We start from the raw sequence: 20372 nt of genomic DNA, 5'->3' as shown, positions 1-20372 counted from the left end.
CGGCTCGGTGCTTTTAGCGAATCGGTTGAGTGATTCACTGACGCACACACACACACACACACACACACACACAAAGACATTCGCTTGTCGCCACCTGCCGGCGTAACTGTGTAGCGTACAGAAAGAGCCGACGAATCATGAATAGTTTTGAGGAATTCAAATGATTCGAATCCTTCGAATGAATGAAAAACTCCACCTCCAACTGTTAAAATGGCGAAAGTTGTATATTCGTCGCGTCGCCGGCGCATTTGTACATATAAATTTGATTATTCGACCATATAGATGGAAAAACGTTTCAGGTTTATTCTCTCTACCAAATTATTCAACCTGTGTTTAATACATCGTCAAAGTAGACTAAATAATGTCGGAAACATCGGGTTCAGATCAATTAGACAATGATCAGTCTCGCGCGCAAACAAAAAACGAAGAAAACAACAACGACGCGCAAAAAAGCAACATTGAGGAGTCTTTGGAAACTTCACAAACCACATTAGACAAGAAAAAAGAGGCGTCAGACTCCAACGTTAATGCTAACACCTCTGAAAACAGCAAACCAGATTTAGCTTCTCCTAATGGGGAAGGAGAACAGCCAAAACCAAAGACAGAGACTGATTTATCAAACTCTGCTAGTCTGCGGCCTGTAACAGTTATGAGCTCACCCTTATCTGAAGCTGCTCCAAAGGTCATAGCAGGCCCTGCACAGATCAGATCCACCACACCAGTGGTTATAGGGGCCAGGGTGGTGACGTCTAATGTTCAGGGACCAGGGGCCACCAGTTTGGCACTGGCTCCTCAGCCTGGAAGGGTCTCTGTTAGCTCCGTGGCCATAAGCCAGCCCAGGGTCACCACACTGACCACAGCCAAAGGGGCAGTCGTGACATTGCCAAGGATTTCCAACCCATCACAAAGTGTACCAATGACACGCACCCCTCAGACTGTGCCACTGCAGCTGCCTGCCAACTTCCAGGTCCCACAAGGTGAGTTTACGTGTGGATTCAGGATCCACGGTTTCTTTTCTTGGTCTGTTAGTGTATTCTAACTGTAATACTGTACTTAAGCATCAAGCCTACTTATCAGTCTTGGCGATGTCTTACTCTCTCTCCCCTGCCTCTGAAGGAATGGTGTTAATCCGCAGTGACAGCGGGCAGTTGATGTTGGTATCTCAGCAGGCTCTGGCCCAGGCTCAGGGAATGCTGCCAAAACCAGCAAGTGCCAATGCCTCTGCTATAGTTAGACCCCCATCCTCACAGGTGTGCTATTTTGGTCACTTATTTTTAATGCTGGGAATAAAAACAAAGATCCAGTGAGATAAACATATGATATTCAGACTATGGTCTTTGAGCCCCCAGTCTCACCAGAGGGACAAAATTGGGTCAGTGGACAATTTTCTTGTTTTATGCATATGCAGTTTTCAGATTTTTTTAAAATCTTTTTTTTCTTCACATTTTACGTATGTTTAGGCTATATGATTTTGATCATGAAAAGTGTCATACTAATACTTCATTTGAAATGTTATATATTCATTCATATTTTAAATATTAGCATTTGTCTGAAAATATTTATTTAATATTAATACAATTATATATTAATTATATAATATATTTTAATTGTGTTAAAAATACATATTTAATGCCAAATTAAAATTTTTTAGATAACATTTACATTTATTATGGTTTCTGCCACTTCATTTGAAATGTTATATATTCATTCATATTTTAAATATTAGCATTTGTCTGAAAATATTTATTTAATATTAATACAATTATATATTAATTATATAATATATTTTAATTGTGTTAAAAATACATATTTAATGCCAAATTAAAATTTTTTAGATAACATTTACATTTATTATGGTTTCTGCCACTTCATTTGAAATGTTATGGGTCAGTGGACAATTTTCTTGTTTTATGCATATGCAGTTTTCAGATTTTTTTAAAATCTTTTTTTTCTTCACATTTTACGTATGTTTAGGCTATATGATTTTGATCATGAAAAGTGTCATACTAATACTTCATTTGAAATGTTATATATTCATTCATATTTTAAATATTAGCATTTGTCTGAAAATATTTATTTAATATTAATACAATTATATATTAATTATAGAATATATTTTAATTGTGTAAAAAATCTCACAATTCAGACTTTGATTATTCAGACTCAGGATTGCGAGAAATAAGGTCCCAATGTGTGTGGTATGAAATTAGAAATGTGAGAAGAAAAGTCAGAATTGTGAGATAACTTGTAATTGCAAGAAAAAGGCCAGAATAGTGAGAGAAGTAGCAATTATCTTTTTAATTTTTCTATGTGTGGCAAAACGATTTACGAACAATTAGAAGTCAGAATACAGAGAAAAAAGTCCGAATTGTGAGAGAAATAGCCATATATATTTTTAAATCTTGTGGGGAAAATAGGCTAATTATGAAAAGAGCTAATTATGTTGGAAAAACTTAGTCTTTAATGCTTACTATTTGTCACAAAATAAATGCATCTGCATGCATTTGAAAACATGAAGCAGCCTTCTCTCACAAAGGAAGTTAACCATATTTGGCAGTCACTGACATTACCAAAAGCTTGAAAGGCCATCCTATAAGATATCTCTTACAAGTATTTGATTTATTATGGAAATGCACCACTTTATTTCATATATCTTTTTGTTTTTTACAGGCAACTGTAACCACTACACCAATCATCAGAGTTTCTTTCCCACCTTCCAGTGCATCAGCTACTACCAATATTAAACTTAACCCCACTACAGGGACTGCCGTTCAGAAACCACCCACCGCTACAGGGACTGCTATTTTCACGCCATCATGTACAACAGGAGCTACCATCATTAAACCAGCCGGTGTTATAGGGACAGCCATCAGAAAGCCCAGCTCTACCATGGGGCCTGTTATCAAAGCCAGTCAAATGACTCCAAACAGCAGCACACCGGGGACCTTTAACCAGAGGACTAATTCTGTCACTGCAACTACCATAATTAATACCTCTGCTGTAAAGGTATTACTCACTTTGGCTGCATCAATTATTGATCCAAACAACAAAACAAAAATAATGATTCATACTCTGACTTCAGGGCAAGATGTTGACTGAAATGCATTGTTAGCTTTCCCTCAGTGATTTAAATAGAAATGTAGGTCATTCAGTGTCACATTCATCTACCTAATCATGTCTATGCTTCATTTTCTCTGCAGTCTGTGGGCAAAGGTGCTCTCTCCACCCAGGGTAATGCCCCACGTATGGTGTCTCCTAATGTACCAGCCAGATCCAGCACAAACACATCATCAACCCCAGTCACTGTTACAGCTGTAAGTTCATGTTACAAGTTATGTGTTTACAGATACACAATTATTAATCCTGGAAAGCCTGACATATGATATAATATCAGAATTTTTTTTTTTTACAAGCTTTATACAAAATATTAAAAAACAAAAAAAATGTCTTATGATGTGGTACATCAGGCTTTTATGGTTTATATAGTATGATATAAGAGAATATGGAGCTTTCTGAATTTTATATACACAAAAGGTACACTGAAATTCTGATTGCTTGTAATGTAAATTTGTGATATTTTTATAACAATATAGCATATTTCTTGCAAAAAAAGCTTATAAATAACAGTTGTCACTCTATATCTCCCATTAATATGCCTTTGATATTAGATATTTAAATGCTCAGTTTTGTTATCAAAAGCTCTGTAGTTTAAAGCATGGGGCAGAAGAACATATAATGCAGTGTAATACTATGGTGATTGAGAGAAGATTAAATAAAGATTCCTCAAAAGCCTGACGTAACATATTTGATATGACAAAAAGGTGATTAACAAAAAGGTAAGGATAATCAATATTTTTGATTAGTTTTTAAAAATTAACTGAGGTTAGGTGATCTAAAAGTACATTTTGATATTTAAAATTAAATATCCAGTATTAGCTGATATCAATGTTTTTTAAATATTTTCACTATGTGCATCACAAAACTGATCATGTTTCATTTTCTTTATCATCAGGAGACCTTGGAGAATGTGAAGAAGTGTAAAAACTTTCTGGTCACTCTTATGAAGCTAGCATCGAGCGGCACTCGCTCTGCCAACATGGCTCAGAACGTCAAAGCTCTTGTCAAAGGCCTGCTGGTATGATGTCACTTGCTGCTTTTAAAATCAATATTTTAGAATACATTGTGTTTTAAAGGGCTTTTGTTTTCTTCTCTACATGTAGGATGGGAAACTAGAGGCAGAGGAGTTTACTGAAAAACTCTATATGGAGCTCAAATCATCCCCTCAGCCATATCTAGTGCCTTTCCTGAAGGTGAATGCAGTTAAAACTCATTTAGATATTACCAGCAACTTCAACAAAGTCATATGGGTATATATATGAGGGCGCTGACCTCATTTTTGACCTGATTTTAAGATGAAATCTATTATCAGACCTTCATAGCTCATGTATGAATGAGACGCGGCCTCTTTGGTATGAGCTAAATTAGAGACATACAAGCAGAGATGAATGTATTAATTCTTTCAGAGGAGCCTGCCAGCTGTCCGTCAGCTCACCCCAAACTCGCAGCTCTTCATTCAGCAGTGCGACCAGCTCAAGCCCTCAGATTCAGCACCAACCAAGGCCGCAAACCAGAAGTCCACTGTGTCTGTCAGCTCCTCCCTCAAGCCCAACCAGCCAACCAGAATGGCTCAGCTGGTAAGCCCCGGCCCATTTTTAGTCCCGGCAATGTAATTAATCATGATGATTTCAGGGGTTTGCCTATATGAAACAACGGAAGAGTAATTTGATAATAAGGAAAACAAATGATCATTCAGTGGTGGTGTTTTCACCATGGAAACAACTCTGGATGTGCATTGTTTTAATGTTAATCTGCAGGTATGAGTTCTCTATCAATAGTTAGAATACCATATGGTGTCTGGAATTCAGGTATGTGTGTTTGGGGATCCTGAATACACTGTTTTGATATTTTATGTAATAGTAGACTGTGTGTGTGTGTGTGAGAGAGAGAGTGAAACACTAATTTCACACTGCCTCCTTCCCAGCACACTGGTTCATTTTTATGACAGCCTCTCTTCACTTTGTCTTCATTTCCTGGTTAACTCACCACCGCCCACGGTGTACAGGCTAATTCACTTAAAACCACCAGTATCCCACAAGCCCAAGCAGAGCCAAATTAGTTTTACACTAGAGACAAAGATGCATGAGTCTTACCCCATTTCTTACCAAGAATGTCATGTTATCATATTCAAATAATGTCATGATTTGTTTTTCTGTAATCTAATATCACCATTTTATTGGACGTCTTGATGGATTTCCACTGAAATACAGAAGCTCATTTCCCATATACCTGAATAGACTTTAGAGGTTTTGATTACTTCAGAATCAGAAAGTGCTCTGATGGTTTGCAGAAAGTGCTCTACAATGGTTTCTACAATGTCCTCGAGGTGGACTAAACCCAGCATACCTTTGAATATTTTATGCATAATTCTTGCATCTTTGCTGTATTTACTTAGAAATGCTGTCTTCGTGTTGATTTTGTTTTTACCTTGTCAGGTGATCCAGCAACCTAAAGGAGTAATCGTCAAACAGTCTTTGACATCAGCTCAGATGGGCTTACCTGCACAGAACCAAACTCAACCCAAACAGATGCTCATTCAAACCAATGCTCACCCAGCAGGTATAAGCTATAGTTTCACCATTCAAAAGTTTGAAGTCAGTACAATGTTTTTGAAATAAGTCCCTTATGCTCATCAGGGATGTTTATATTTAATCAAAAATGGAGTTAAAACAGTTCCAGGTCCCGTTTGAAGTTCCATTATTGTCTGGCAACTTAATATACTGGAGAGTAGATTTTTTTCTCTTGAAACCCTCCCAAGCAACTTGTGCTGATGTTGGTGCTGTTACATATATTTTTGAGGCTTTCTGACACCAAGACTCAACTAATTCCTGCAATTTTCCAGATGTGATCCTTGGAGAGTCTTTGTCAATTCAAACTTTACACCTCACCGTGCATTAGGATGATATAGGCACATTTCCTCTTCCAGGCAGATCTGCAGTTGATTGGATTGTCTTAATTATTGCCCTGATGGTGGAAATGGGCATTTTTTTAATGCTTTAGCTATTTTCTCACAGTCACTTTCTATTTTGTAAAGTTCAACAATCTTGTGTAGCTCATCCGAACTCTATTCTTCAGTTTTACTCATTGTGATGGATAATTAAGGGAATTTGGCCTTTGTGTAACCTCATATTTATACTCCTGTGAAAACGGAAGTAATAGCTGGACATTTACATGTACAATATGGGAATGGGAATATAGTTTATTATACATATTTTAGTCATAAAAATTTCTAGGGGTGCATGTATTGGGGGAAAAACATTTATTTCATAATGTAATTTGACATTTTACATTAAATGTCCCCCCCCCCCACACACACACACACCTTTCAATAGTTTTACCCCAATGAAAGGTTCGATTTATTTATTTATTTCTTTTTTTTTTTTTAATGAATGAAAGAATTTATCATAGCATCCTTTGCACATATTTTACCAAAGGGCATATAATTCTGACCTCAACACATAGGCACTTCCATTAAACTGCTGATCAATGAAACCCAATGAAACAGCCATATATATAATGCAACAGTTCTTTCTAGTCCTCGAATCTCGTGGACCTTTCCCAATCACCCCCTGGCTGTCATAATCTATACATAGATAGATGGCTGTTTTCAATGTAATGTTAAAATTGAACAATATTATAAATGAACATTAATATATTTTTTTTAAATTGAATTATTAGATTAATTCCTAAAGATACATGTGTTGGTCCCAACAAGCTTTTTTTGGCTTCTAGGTTTTTGTTGGTAGATCTCATTGAGTTTGTCATTTGAAAAGTAGATCCCCGCACAAAAAAGTGTGGGCACCCCTGCTCTGCACAATACAGTGAGCTTCTAATACAGTAATACAATTAGCTTTTAATGAAGCAACTCGGCATTCTTTAGTTACTAGTTCTAAAGTGACATTTTGTAATTAGTAACGGAGGCTTTGGGCTCAGCTGTTAAACTGTCAAACTGAGATTTGAACCTGTGGCGGAAGGAAATAGTTCCACTGCAAAAGAGGGTTTTTAAAGACACTCCATTGTTGTCTTTTTTTTTTTTACACACTTGTGCTGTCGAACTGTTGTATAAACACAATATCACACTTGTAGCGGTGCAATATGGCTGTATATCAGCTCCCTATCAGCTGATATACAGCCATATTGCACTGCAACTCATGTGATATTGCTCATATATATGTGGGTTACATGAACGTCGTTTTGATCAAAGCTCAGTATACTGAAAGACTAGGTGAACTTTTATTACTTTTGTGCTTCTTTCACCTCCAAGTGTCCCAATTCATTTCAGGCTGATAAAAATATCTGTATTTTTATTCTGTCCCCACAGGTGCTGTTGTGCGGCAGTCCATCCTTCAGGCATCTAGAACACACTTTTCCCAGCCACCCCTTCCAGCTCAGGCACACGGCTTCAAGGACAGCACCTCGGGCTCTTTCCGGTAATAGCTCTGACTTGCGGCCATTCGCTGCTGCACAGCGAGTGAATGTGCATATTGGTTCTTTATAGGATGAATTTGAATAGAAGGCAGTCAATGTCGCTATAGATTAAGATTTCTAGATGAGCTATACCATTAGCATATTCATTTTAAGACAAAAAAGTGAAATCCTGTCCTTTCGTTTTCTTGACGGACTTTCATTTAGAGATGATGATGACATTAATGATGTGGCCTCCATGGCCGGCGTGAACCTGAGTGAGGAGAATTTTAAACCACATAAACACATTTCATTACACCAAATACACAAAATAATGTTCTTTTTAGCAGCATCATATGACCCCTTTAAATGCACGTTAGGCTGCATCAAATAGCAATTACTAACTTGCATATCAAATATGATATTGCCACTCACCCTAAACCATTTTGTTGTTGTTTTTTTTGGCTGGTTTTCAGTTAGTCAGCTGGTCAGCCTTAGGGAAAAGCTTGCAGACCAGCTAAACCAACTGAGCACCAGCTTGTTCAATTTGACGGAATAGCCCATATTATATCAGCTAAGACTAGCTTAAACCTGCTAACAACACCAAACCAGCTGTTTGGAAAAAAAAGGACTTTGAATGTAAAGCAAATGCCAGGCAGCGCACTTCCAGTTTAGAGCAAAGAGTGTCTAAAAGTGTGTGAAAATGTAATACAAAAGAGTCTTAACGAATTGCTTTTCATGTACTGTAATTAGTTGCTAATTAGTAACTCGATATTGCATAATTATTTAAAACTAACATTCCTGAACGCTGTATTCCTCCATTTTTTACTGACCTCAGCTACAGCAATAACAGCTTTTTTTGTACTTCAGTGTATCTTTACTCAAAGTGATATTGCATTTCCCTCCATCTCTGTTTGTCAAAGTCTGTTCGCCTCCCTCAGCTCTGCCTCTACGGCATGCATCCTGTCTGTGTTTTTTTTGGGCATATGTTGCGCTGTGTTGTGACACACGAGTGCAGTCTCTGTCTTTGATCAGTGGTATCTCTGACGAGCCTGTTCTGCTTAATCAGTATGCTAATGACTGCTGAGCCGCGCAAAGTTGCCAGAGTGGCAGGAATCCACTCTGCTGCACTGATCAAAAAAGCGTCAGAACAAGGGAGAGAAAGGACGACAGAGGCAGAGAGAGGGAGATAGCCAGGAGATAGGGGGATTCGTGCGGAGGAGGAGGAGACGAAAAGAGAGAATGTGGAAATAAAAGAGACAGGCTTGTACTCGCAGGAACTCGGTCCGCATCAACAGAAAGGGCAAAAATTAGATGGAATTGGAGTGTTTGCAGATGTCTGTCTACTCAGCAAGCGTAACAGACCAACAGGAACAAAGCATGTCTGACATTATGGAAATGTGAATATAATATAAACAGCGGAGGAAAACAACAAAATCTCTGGATTCCAGCTCGATGAAGACATTTGCCTCTAATTTTACACAATCTCCATTTCCGTCAGGCAGTAAATAGATCTGTACAAATGCTGAATTAGAGGGGGATTCATGTGATTCTTGAAGAACTGTCTGTGATTATCAGGCCCACACACAATCTGTGCCCACAGAACTTGAATGTGCCATTCACAAAGTTGAACCCATTTCCCGCATCTGACACGTTAATACATTTAAGCTAATTTGATTATGCGTTCATCTACAAATAAGAGTGAATTATCTCAACTCCATTTAACATTTTACCACAGCACATTTTCCCCCTTTAAAAATTGCGACACTGCCTGGGAATTTACTTTGAAATTGAAATTGGGTTCTGTTGACACTTGTATCGAATGAGGTATGAATGTTTTAAATACAGTCCTGAAATGTATAAATGACTTCAGTTGGGTGTGTGAAAATAATTATTCACTGGTTTATCTTTATTCTTGCTCTGCAATTCTGGATTGATCCACAAGTTACGAATTAGCTTTTTAAATTAATTATTTATTAATCTTGTCATTGATAACATTCAGATAAAATCAGACAGTAGAGCGAGTGCTTCTCCCATGCTAGGACAACAACTAAACGTGTGATTGTGTGTGCATAGGTGGATCTTTGAGTATCACAGAGGTCTGTCCTGATGTTCTTGAACTGCTCTCTCTGGCGACACAAGAGAGGCTTCGGGACCTGCTGGAGAAGATAACCATTGTGGCACAACATCGACAGATTTCTTATAAGGTATCCTTGCCTATAAAACACAGTAGACAAAATAATTGAGAAAACAGAAAACTTTCAGAATTTCTTAGTAAAGCTTGTTTCTTGGTTTTAACTACTGTGTACTTACCATTTAAATTAGTCAATTGATACAGTACATTGTGTACATTCACATTTTTACATTGTACTTTTACATTGTACCTTTCTGTAATCACATCTGTAATTATTTTCTTACATCTGCAATTACACTGTTGACTCTACCTCACACCTTAAACCTAATCATACTACTTAACCTGTCCCTAACCTTAACCGTATCCCACCTCAATAGCAGCAAAAGTGTTCTGTAACTCAACATTAACACAATTGGTACACTACCTAAAATTACATTTTGACATGCGTACATAGTAGTTAAAGACACTATGTCTTAATGTGGGACCAAAACTTTGGGTTCAGAGAAGATGGCAAAATTGATCCTTATCATGCAGCATTTATCAGTGCAATTTGATATTATATCAATCTTTCTAGAACGACTAGAGAGTTGTTAAATACTGTTCATTTTAGACATCACCTAGGCTGCATAATCAGGGTATCTTCCGTCCATTCGTTTTTAAATTTAATATTAAAGGGGTCATATGATGCTGCTAAAAGAAGGTAGGTGTGGCTGACTCTTAACTTTTATAAAGAATATCTCTTTGGATTTGAGACTTTAGTCTTTGCAACTTTACAGATCTTCTTTATGCACCAAGAGCTTGTAACACTCCAAAGAGAAAGGAAAAATTGAAATCGCATCATATGACCCCTTTAAAAACAGAAAAATAAGAAAAAGCTTTCTTTTTTTTTAATGAAAAAACAAGAATTCTGCTTGATTTTTCGTTTTTACGTTCAGGGCTAGAAAATGAATAAATGGCTTGAATATTCAATCTTTACATGTGGGCGGGAACGAAACGCTCCTTTCCGCTGATTGGTCAACCAAACATTAAACCGTACCGTCATCAGTCGTTCCCCAGTTCCACGCAGCATAATAACAATCCTCCGCTGCTACAGTTGTATGGATTCTTAACGCGTTTATTGCAGCTATATTTCATAACTTTCTCATCAGACAACCAGACTAATGAATGGCTCACGAATAGCCCGTACAGGGGCAGAGCCTAGACAGGGCTTAGCCTACTTCTGTGTAGGCATAAATTCGGCAACCTGCGCGAGAAATATTAGTTTATTTCATAGCCTAATTATTATTTTACTTCCCATCTGCACCCACAGCTACCCCCGAACCTACATCTTTGGCACATCGCCTGTTTTATTGAGCTGACATATCAAAGTTCGTGTGGCAAAGCCACGCGACCACTGATCTAATGGAGTGCGCGCGACGCACTGGACAGCATTCTGCACTATAGTGGAGCGCAGATTATCGATTTAAGTGTAAAACCTACGCAGCAGTCATAGCTTTTGTTTTAAGCAATACGCTGAGTTTATCTCATTAATATTGAGTATTAAATGATGTCTCAAAATATGGTGTTTTAATTTTCTCTGCCAAACGAGGCAAAGACACAGAACTGCTGAGAACCGACTGACTCCCATCTTAAGGCACAGAGTGGTGTTTCCTTGAGTGAGTGATTTAATTACCCATTAGTATAGAAAGCCACTTGATTCTTATTCCAGAATGAATCAGCTTTTTGAGCGATTCGGTTGAATGGATGACTCATTCATTAACACAATGAGTTGCCGCCACCTACTGGCGATAATAGGCTACTTTCATACTCCAAGTATCATTTCATTTTGTCATTCGTTATATATTTTTGCATTCAAAATTGTTAAGTTTAAAACATTAATCACATTACATTATGCAATTGTAATTGGTGTGTAAATGCATTTACTTCCTTCTGGGCAACATTAACACGTAAATACATCGAAAATCAACTTCAGATGCAGCTTCTTTGTCACCTGTGCAAAGATGGCTTTGGTTGATACTGATTTATCTGGTAACAGCCTATGGTGTCACATTATTCTAAGTAACTAAATTTAAGAATGTAACATACATACATACATATTTAATACGAATAGAAAAAAAATCCTATATGTAAAAAATACCCCTGAAAATCAGTTGCCTCTTTTAGCAATTAAATGCTTAAATAATCTTATCACTAAATAAATAAATAAAACTTATTGTTCAAAGTGTTATTTCAGGGTTTTAATATCTTCTTGTAACTGAGAGAGCACTATATATATACACATATATATATATGTATATAGAGAGAGAGAGAGCGAGCGAGAGAGAAAGAGAGAATAATAATAGTTGTGACCATAAACTACACTGATTAAAATCACATACATATTTAATACGAATAGAAAAAAAATCCTATATGTAAAAAATACCCCTGAAAATCAGTTGCCTCTTTTAGAAATTAAATGCTTAAATAATCTTATCACTAAATAAATAAATAAAACTTATTGTTCAAAGTGTTATTTCAGGGTTTTAATATATTCTTGTAACTGAGAGAGCACTATATATATACATATATATAGAGAGAGAAAGAGAGAATAATAATAGTTGTGACCATAAACTACACTGATGCATAATAATCATATCAATGGCATATCTATATCATTTCAATTTTATCCCTTGTCCAAAACTCAGCATATTGCTTAAAACAAAAGCTATGACTGCTGCGTAGGTTTTACACTTAAATCGATAATCTGCGCTCCACTACCGTGCTGAATGCTGTCCAGTGCGTCTCTATTAGATCAGTGGTCACGCGGCTTTGCCACACAATCGATAATCTGCGCTCCACTACCGTGCTGAATGCTGTCCAGTGCATCTCTATTAGATCAGTGGTCACGCGGCTTTGCCACACAAACTTTGATATGTCAGCTCAGTAAAACAGGCGATGTGCCAAAGATGTAGGTTCGGGGGTAGCTGTGGGTGCAGATGGGAAGTAAAATAATTATTAGACTATGAAATAAACTAATATTTCTTGCGCAGGTTGCTGAATTTATGCCTACACAGAAGTAGGCTAAGCCCTGTCTAGGCTCTGCCCCTGTTCGGGCTATTCGTGAGCCATTCATTAGTCTGGCTGTCTGATGAGAAAGTTATGAAATATAGTTGCAATAAACGCGTTAAGAATCCATACAACTGTAGCAGCGGAGGACTGTTATTATGCTGCGTGGAACTGGGGAACGACTGATGACGGTACGGTTTATTGTTTGGTTGACCAATCAGTGGAAAAGAGCGTTTTGTTCCTGCCCACATGTAAAGATCGAATATTCATTCGCCATTTATTCATTTTCTAGCCCTGAAGGAAAAAACAAAAAATCAAGCAGAATTCTATGGGCGGAATACGGAATTCTGCATGGGCAGGAATAATAACATAGCCCTGTAGTCTTTTAAAAAAAGCCAAGTATTAACTAATTTGATGATGCTGCGTAAAAAAAAATCCAATAGAAACTTTCCATAATGTACAGTTTTTTCCCACAAAATAAGATTTTAAAATGAGGTATTTATCAGCTTTAATGCACTTATCAAGATAACAAAAGCAGTCAAAATTGTCAAAAGTATATTCAAAATGTATCATTTAAATTTTCTTGCATGCGAGTATTGAACAAATTGTTGTTAACCTGTCTCAGAGGAAAATGTCATGTTTTATGGCTTTTTTTAAGGAATAATAAAAGACTTCTTTTCAGCAGTGTGATGGGCTGTTTTTGGAATCAGCACCGCAAAATAGTCAAATCTATGCTATGACTTGATCTTAATATGCTTGCTCCCCTATTATGTAGTACACAAAGAACAGTATGTAAAATGATGACCTACTACCTCCCCTCCACTGAGATTCCAAAGTGCACATCAAATGGACACTTAACTATCCCATAAGGCCATGGGAGAGGAATTGTGAATGACACTGAAGCGACACAACTGATACCTCAAGTCACATGACAATGTTGTACATCCAGATAAAATTCATATTACACGCATTCATATAGAACATACTTTTTAAAAAGGCTGCAAAGTATGTGATTTTGGATTGAGTTATTGTTTTAGGCAACTATTGTTTTCCCAGAATTACACTGCAATATGGATGTAAAATGGGTAGTTAATGCTGTTTCATGTTGACTTGTATAAACCAATGTGTACCACAGTCTCAAATTTGTGTCTTGTCGTACTCTGTTTTCTGTGGTGTGTGTTTCCTGTGGTGAGGATGATTGGCGCTACAGTCAGACCAATGACACGCGCTCTCAGCTGAAGTTCCTGGAGCAACTGGAAAGACTGGAGAAACAAAGGAGGGAGGAAGAGGAGCGAGAAGCCCTGCTCCGCATTGCCCGGGTAACTAGCAGACACAACAAAAGAGGAGAAAAGCACCTGGAATCAGTCTCCATTTAAAATGTACAGTTTTTTTCCCCTCTATTTGCGTGTAGAGTCGCACAAACAGTGAAGACCCAGAGCAACAGCGTCTGAAACAGCGAGCCAAAGAGGTAGAAGGATTTCTGTGTGTTGGTGTTAATAAAAAGACATACGTCCCTCTTCCACAACCTGTTTTTCATTCCTTCTGCTCCCTTGTATAGCAATGAGGACGATCAATACTCTTCATAAAGTCCCATTTGTGCCCCACATAGACAAATCCACACACATACATACACATACCCTGGAGACAAAGCTCTCTAATTGGGGGCCCATTTTAATTGAGTCTAATATTGGGTCTGGAATTGAAGCCTGCGGCTAAACAGGGAACAGAATGTAATGAAAGCCCTCTGGATGAGTTGTGTGTCTGTTTACAAGGTAGCGCTCATCTAGTTGTGTGTTAGAGAGCACGTAACATGTTTGTGTGTTTTTGCACAGGCCTCCGACTTGGGTTCTTTGTCATAGTCTATCGGTAAAATCAATAGTGCTAAAATGAAAGATTCATCACCAATAACAGCTTTCCGTTTTTTTTAGTTTTTTTTACAAACATTCCATGTGGATTTGGGTGAGCCAATGGAAATATTGATTTTATTTTTGAGTGCCTGTCAAGCGCACATTCTCTCTTTTTTTGCCCTTGTTTAGATGCAGCAGTTGGAGTTGGCACAGATGGAGCACAGAGATGCAAATTTGGCAGCGCTGGCAGCCCTGGGGCCACGTAAGAGGAAATCTCTGGAGGTTCCTGGCTCAGGGGCCAACCAGGTACCTGCACATGTCTATACAGTCACCTCTGTTCAGAGTTTTCCTGTATACTGTCTTAATACTTCATTCTGTGCAGATGTGCAGGAAATGTTTACATATGTGTTCAAAATCAATCACATATATAAACAGTCTGTAGAACAGAGCTTTTGGTCATTTTTATATTTCTGTCTGTACTTAGACAAGCTGTTTTGGTTTTTATTAAGTACATGTGTAAGGCTTCCTGTGTGGCTCTATGAAATTACGCATTTGCTCTTATGTCACTGAAATATTAGTAAACTCCTTTAGAAAGGGAATTGGTATATTGTGTTTGAGGACACCACTAACTGTCGACCAAACACATCAATCTCTTTGATTGACTTTTTCATGCTATAAAATCAGTTGATACTATGCCATTCAGAGATTGAGTCGGTAAGATTTTTTTGAAGAAGCTAGTACTTTTATTCAGTAAAGATGACAGTAAAGACGTTTATAATGCTGTTATTTTGTACTTTGCTCATCAGAAATTGCCGAAAGAAAATGTATCTTTTCCACAAAAATATTAATCAGTACAACTGTTTTCAACATTGATAATTATAAGAAATGTTAATAATAAAAATCACCATATTAGAATGATTTCTGAAAGGTTCATGTGACACTGAAGACTGGAGGAATGATGCTGAAAATTCAGCTTTGCATCACAGGAATAAATTACATTTTAAAATATATTTCAACAGAAATGTATTTAAAATTGTAATTATATTTCACAATATTACTGTATTTTGATCAAATAAATGCAGCCTTGGTGAGCATAAGGGACTTTCAAAAACAGGTAAAAAAAATCTTACCAACCCCAAACGTTTGATGGTAATGTACTGTTTATGCCTAAAGGGGAAGGACTTAACTTTATCTGTAATATACCGGGTGGTATTGTTAGTGATTTTATAAAATATATGAGAAAAACAGGACAAGGAAAGACTGAACAAAAGACCAGAGGATTTTGTTAGTTTAGTTTAATTAGTTTTTACATTTGTGAATTATTTTTCCTTTAGGCAGTGAGGAATGCTAATAAGTGAAAAGATGGTTTTGAGTTTTTGTGTGCTTAAATTACACAGGCCTTTTAGAAAAAACTCCTCTGCCTAGGGAAGTTTAGTGTTTGCCTCATTTTGAGGTTTCATCTCTAGTAGAATAAGCATCTCTATAAAGAGCCAGTGCAGTTAGCAGGAAAAGTACGGAGGTTAAAAGATGCCAACCTTGTGTTTCCAAAGTTAAATTATCTGCAGCAGCATTTATTTGTTCATGTCTATATGTATGCCTAAATCTTTCTCTTTATTATACTGTAATTAAGGTGAGTTTATTCTGATTGATTGAATGATTTCTCAAAAGGATAATGAACTAGGCCTATTTTTAGCTCCCCTTGTGAAAAAGCACTTAATTATATTGATTGTGCACGAGTAGTGTACTTCAAAGTATATTTAAGGGTGCTTTCACACTAGCACTTTTGGTGCGCACCTGAGTTTGATTGACGCCAGAGTTCGATATGTTTGGATGATGTGAACACTCTCTTCTGAACTCAGGTGCGCAACCGCGAACCGTACCACGGTTCAAGTGAACTCTGGTATGGTTCATTGCTGATGTGAACACAATCATACCAAATCACGGAAGTGAACCGCTATTAATGACATATTATTTGATAAAAATGTGTGTTTGTGTGTGTTTCACTCGCTTTCCTGACGAGCGTGACTGACTCGCTGCAAGCAGAGAGCTGTATATCTCATTTCTATTTGCCTTTATTGTTCTTTAGGGCATTTACAGTACATTCGTAAGACAGACGTCATTGCCGTTACGTACTGAAGCTTTGGAAACAAAACAAACCGTTCAAATATATAAATATATAAAAGTGAAGAGAGCAATGTTATGCATTTTGCCGCCTTCTCCTGTGCCGTCGTTACTATGGGGTAAACAGCTGTTGGCTTGATGATGCAAACGAACCGTGATTCTGACCCAAATAAAATAATATGAACACAGTCCAGTGGGGGCAGGGGGAGGGGGGAGCAATCGAACTCTGGTTCGGACCAAGCAATCGAACCAAGGGTGAAAGCACCCTTAAAAAAAACCTGTAATTTCAACTGTATTGTACTGTACTGTTGTATTAAATAAAAGGCCACTTAAGTGTACGTAAATAAGTTTTACACACCTTTTAACAGAAGACACTTAGTTATTCTTTTAAACAGTGCACTTTACCATTTCAATGTAAGCTTTATTTTAAATCAATGTTTTAATTTTTTTGACTAACATACTAAGGCACATGTAAATTACTTCATTATACTGTAGTGATATTCGATACACAGATATATATAGAGAGTTAACATTTTAAATTTGATCATTTTTTTTAAAAATAACTTTTTTTTTTACTAAATTGCAACTTCAATGCAAATGTGTAATATTTTTTTAAATACTGTTTAATATAGTATAATGTTTTAATATAAATGAAATTATATTTTAATTTATCATAAATGTTTGTCAGTGTATTTGGCAGGACACTTTAATCCTTTTATCCAAGATAATAGTGGAATAATCATAATTAATTATGAAACAACATATGAAGATGTACTTAAAGTGATGTACTTCAGTTGCTGGTCCCCATTATCTTGCATATTGTTTTTTTTCTCCGTACTATAGAAGTCAAAGGGGACCAGCAACTAAAGGTGAATTATCCCTTTAAGTTCTACTTAATTGGGTCAGAAAATCACTCTAAAGTTTTTATTTAAAGTCTGCATGAAATCAAAATCTACAATATTTGTTTTGTTAGCGCGCATTGTTGGTCTTAAGGTGAGCAATTAATCCGTGCAAGTTCATCTTTTGCTTCCGCTCCAGAATGGCACTTTTGCTCTGATGTCAGTTTGACGGCTTGGGCAGAATTTGCTTAACCACACCCAGAGCCGATCCTCCCTATACGCAAAATACGCAAGCTGCATAGGGCCCCCTTGCTCTTAAAGATTAGTTTTTGAATTTGGCCAGCGGTTATGAAAACATGAATGGTCATTTCTTTTAATGCGGTGCGCTGTCGCCCTATCTACGTAAAATCATGTAATGTGAATGTCGTACAGTCTTGCTCGAGACTAAAAAAACAGTTGAAAACGCAGCCGCGGAAGAGACACTGTTTCTCAAGCACTTTCCACGAGCGCGATTCGAGACTGAGTGAAACATGGACAAATGCGTTTCATACATTCGTTCATAACCACTCATACCCCCCGCGTCCCCCAACATAGTTTTGCGTAGGGCCCCCAGAAGTCTAGGATCGGCGCTGACCACACCCCTCCAACCATTAGTTTGCTGCTAGTGAAAGATGAGAGGAGGAGTGCAAAAATAAAACCCCGCCCTCTACTCAATATTCTGTTTCAGGTGGAAATACGTCACCATACTGAAATAAAGTCGGCAGCAACTTTCGGTTCACACACTTTGACAATTTGACTTTAATAACGTTTGTTAATTAAATTAAATTTAAACTATAATACATTTTCATTTATTTGCAACTAACATACGTACAAGTGTACTAAAGTAATATCAGTGTAAGTATACTAAAGTGTACTTATTTTTCACTATGATTTTGTGATGATATCAAGCAGGTGCTATTGTTTTATCATGAATTATTTCAAAATTGATTTCATATGAGAAAAATCATTTAGGTCATGTGGCTCAAAAAATTATTCTTTATGTCTGTCTGCCCAGTTGTTAGGTTCATGTGGGCAGTTTGCAACTCGAGCACCGATTCGAGTCACTTTGAGAGATCTGACCTTCTGCATGGAGCAAGACCCCACATTCAGACATACTCTCATGCTGTATAGAGCATTTCTAGGCTAGATAACCACACAAACGCACAACTTCTGAGGTATGTGCTGTGTTTGGGAAAAGTTCTTTAGATTACATACTTTACCATTGTTCAAAATGAAACTGTTTTTGTTATATTTCTGTGTTCCTATCCTTCTTTTGATGACTGAATTAACTGTTTATATATCTTGACTAGTAAGTAAGCACAAAGGAATAAATTAAACACTATTAGCAGCAACACCGTGTGTGGATCTTGTATATTTGAACTGCACAGTTGTGTATGTTGTCCAAATTCCCAATATTAAATTTTTTTTCTCCTTACAAATTACCTTTTTCTGCTGATACAGTCATGCTGAACTTTTGCTGCTCTAGTTGTTTGGGGATTGTACAGAGGTCTGTGTATAAGCTCCGGGCAGTGGATGCCCTGAACAGAACACCACTATCCAATCACGCATATACAGCCTTAGGCATCCAAATCCACCAATCACAGCGAGACATTGGCCGAGAGAACAGTACTGACCAATCAAAGCAGGATTTTTCTTCAGAGCCCAATTCAACCAAAATCATTTTGAGACTGACCGACCAATCAGATCATGACACAAGAACTAGAGTGGACCAGTAGAAAGTACAAACAGCCAGAGGGTCTGAAGCTGAAAGAAACAGGACAATAGATAGCCTCAGAACTCTTGTGCAACAATATCAAGATAACCAGGGCCAAAATCAACAGATCAGGGGCAGGATGTCTCTCATGATTAGCTGCTGACCGATCATCACTCTTAAATGATTTAAACCGAGGTTAAATAAAGGGTAACCAACAATGTCATAATTCTAGAGTTTACCTCTGTTCATTAGCATCTCCAGTCTTCCTCAGCTGTCATGCATGCCTTTGCATTTGTAAGTTGAATGGACGTTCTCAAAAAGAGCCGCTTCTAATGTATGCCTCGCCTCAGCCTCAGAAACTTAAATACTCTGTGTGCTTGCCTGAGGTACAGGATTCTGAAATATTCCATTACCTCTGAATAATCATGAATGAGAAGCTGGGAGCTAAATATTGATATGCCTGCAGCATTCACAGTCCCTTCAGAGAGTGCGAGCGCATGCTATTCAGAGGTACACAGCCTCGCATGCCAATACGGGCTTAGGAAAGTAAGTGAATGTAGCAAAGAGAGATTTTTACGCACAGAATGTGCCTAAAAATGTATACATTACATGAAACACTTTTTATGAAAGACTTTATTTTGATTCATCTCATTGATTTAAATCTGTTTACCAAAAAGATTTACTCCGATTTGTTCACCCAGTTGTTCAATTTACATTGTCATACCTGTGGGTGATTACAAGTGATTTTCTTTTTGAGTGTTAGAATGAGTCACTAGCACATTGCTGCTGAAGTTGCATTCAAGTACCACACTACCATCAAACCATTGAAATCTATTGTGCGTAAAGTCACAATTCAATTAAAGGGATAGTTCACCCAAAAATCTAAATTTTCCAAACTCGTAAGACCTTTGTTCATCTTCAGAACACAAGTTAAGATATTGTTGATGAAATCCGAGAGCTTTCTGATCCTCCATAGACAGCAATGTAACTGACATGCCCAGAAAGGTAGTTCAAGGTCCAGAAAGGTAGTAAGGACATCGTTAAAATAGTCCATGTGCCATCAGTGGTTCAACCGTAATATTATGAAGCTATGAGAATTTTTGTGTGCAAAG

At 37.3% G+C, this 20372-nt stretch overlaps 1 protein-coding gene across 1 annotated transcript; it reads left to right on the top strand.

Moving 5' to 3' along the window:
- The first annotated feature begins 174 nt into the window (after window positions 1-174).
- Window positions 175-18897, top strand: taf4b (TAF4B RNA polymerase II, TATA box binding protein (TBP)-associated factor). The gene is made up of 15 exons (XM_016532156.1): window positions 175-977; window positions 1117-1250; window positions 2671-3006; window positions 3201-3314; window positions 4013-4135; window positions 4221-4310; window positions 4524-4694; window positions 5553-5676; window positions 7439-7547; window positions 7750-7799; window positions 9595-9728; window positions 13894-14019; window positions 14112-14168; window positions 14737-14853; window positions 18562-18897. The coding sequence occupies exons 1-15, from the start codon at window positions 362-364 to the stop codon at window positions 18691-18693; spliced, it is 2433 nt and encodes an 810-aa protein (XP_016387642.1). The 5' UTR covers window positions 175-361; the 3' UTR covers window positions 18694-18897.
- The last annotated feature ends 1475 nt before the right edge of the window (window positions 18898-20372 follow it).

The sequence above is a fragment of the Sinocyclocheilus rhinocerous genome, unplaced genomic scaffold (assembly GCF_001515625.1).
Source record: "Sinocyclocheilus rhinocerous isolate Xijiao unplaced genomic scaffold, SAMN03320098_v1.1 scaffold1725, whole genome shotgun sequence".
Classification (NCBI taxonomy): domain Eukaryota; kingdom Metazoa; phylum Chordata; class Actinopteri; order Cypriniformes; family Cyprinidae; genus Sinocyclocheilus; species Sinocyclocheilus rhinocerous.
The sequence above is the reverse complement of the archived record's forward strand: the minus strand, read 5'-3'. Positions and strand labels throughout refer to the sequence as shown.

What these genes read in the sequence shown, in the direction of transcription:
- taf4b (XM_016532156.1), top strand. Translation starts at nt 362, where the DNA reads ATGTCGGAAACATCGGGTTCAGATCAATTAGACAATGATCAGTCTCGC. An exon ending in CAACCAGAATGGCTCAGCTG is followed by an intron (nt 4,695 to 5,552) that starts GTAAGCCCCGGC and finishes TTACCTTGTCAG; the next exon opens with GTGATCCAGCAACCTAAAGG. An exon ending in CCCTGCTCCGCATTGCCCGG is followed by an intron (nt 14,020 to 14,111) that starts GTAACTAGCAGA and finishes ATTTGCGTGTAG; the next exon opens with AGTCGCACAAACAGTGAAGA.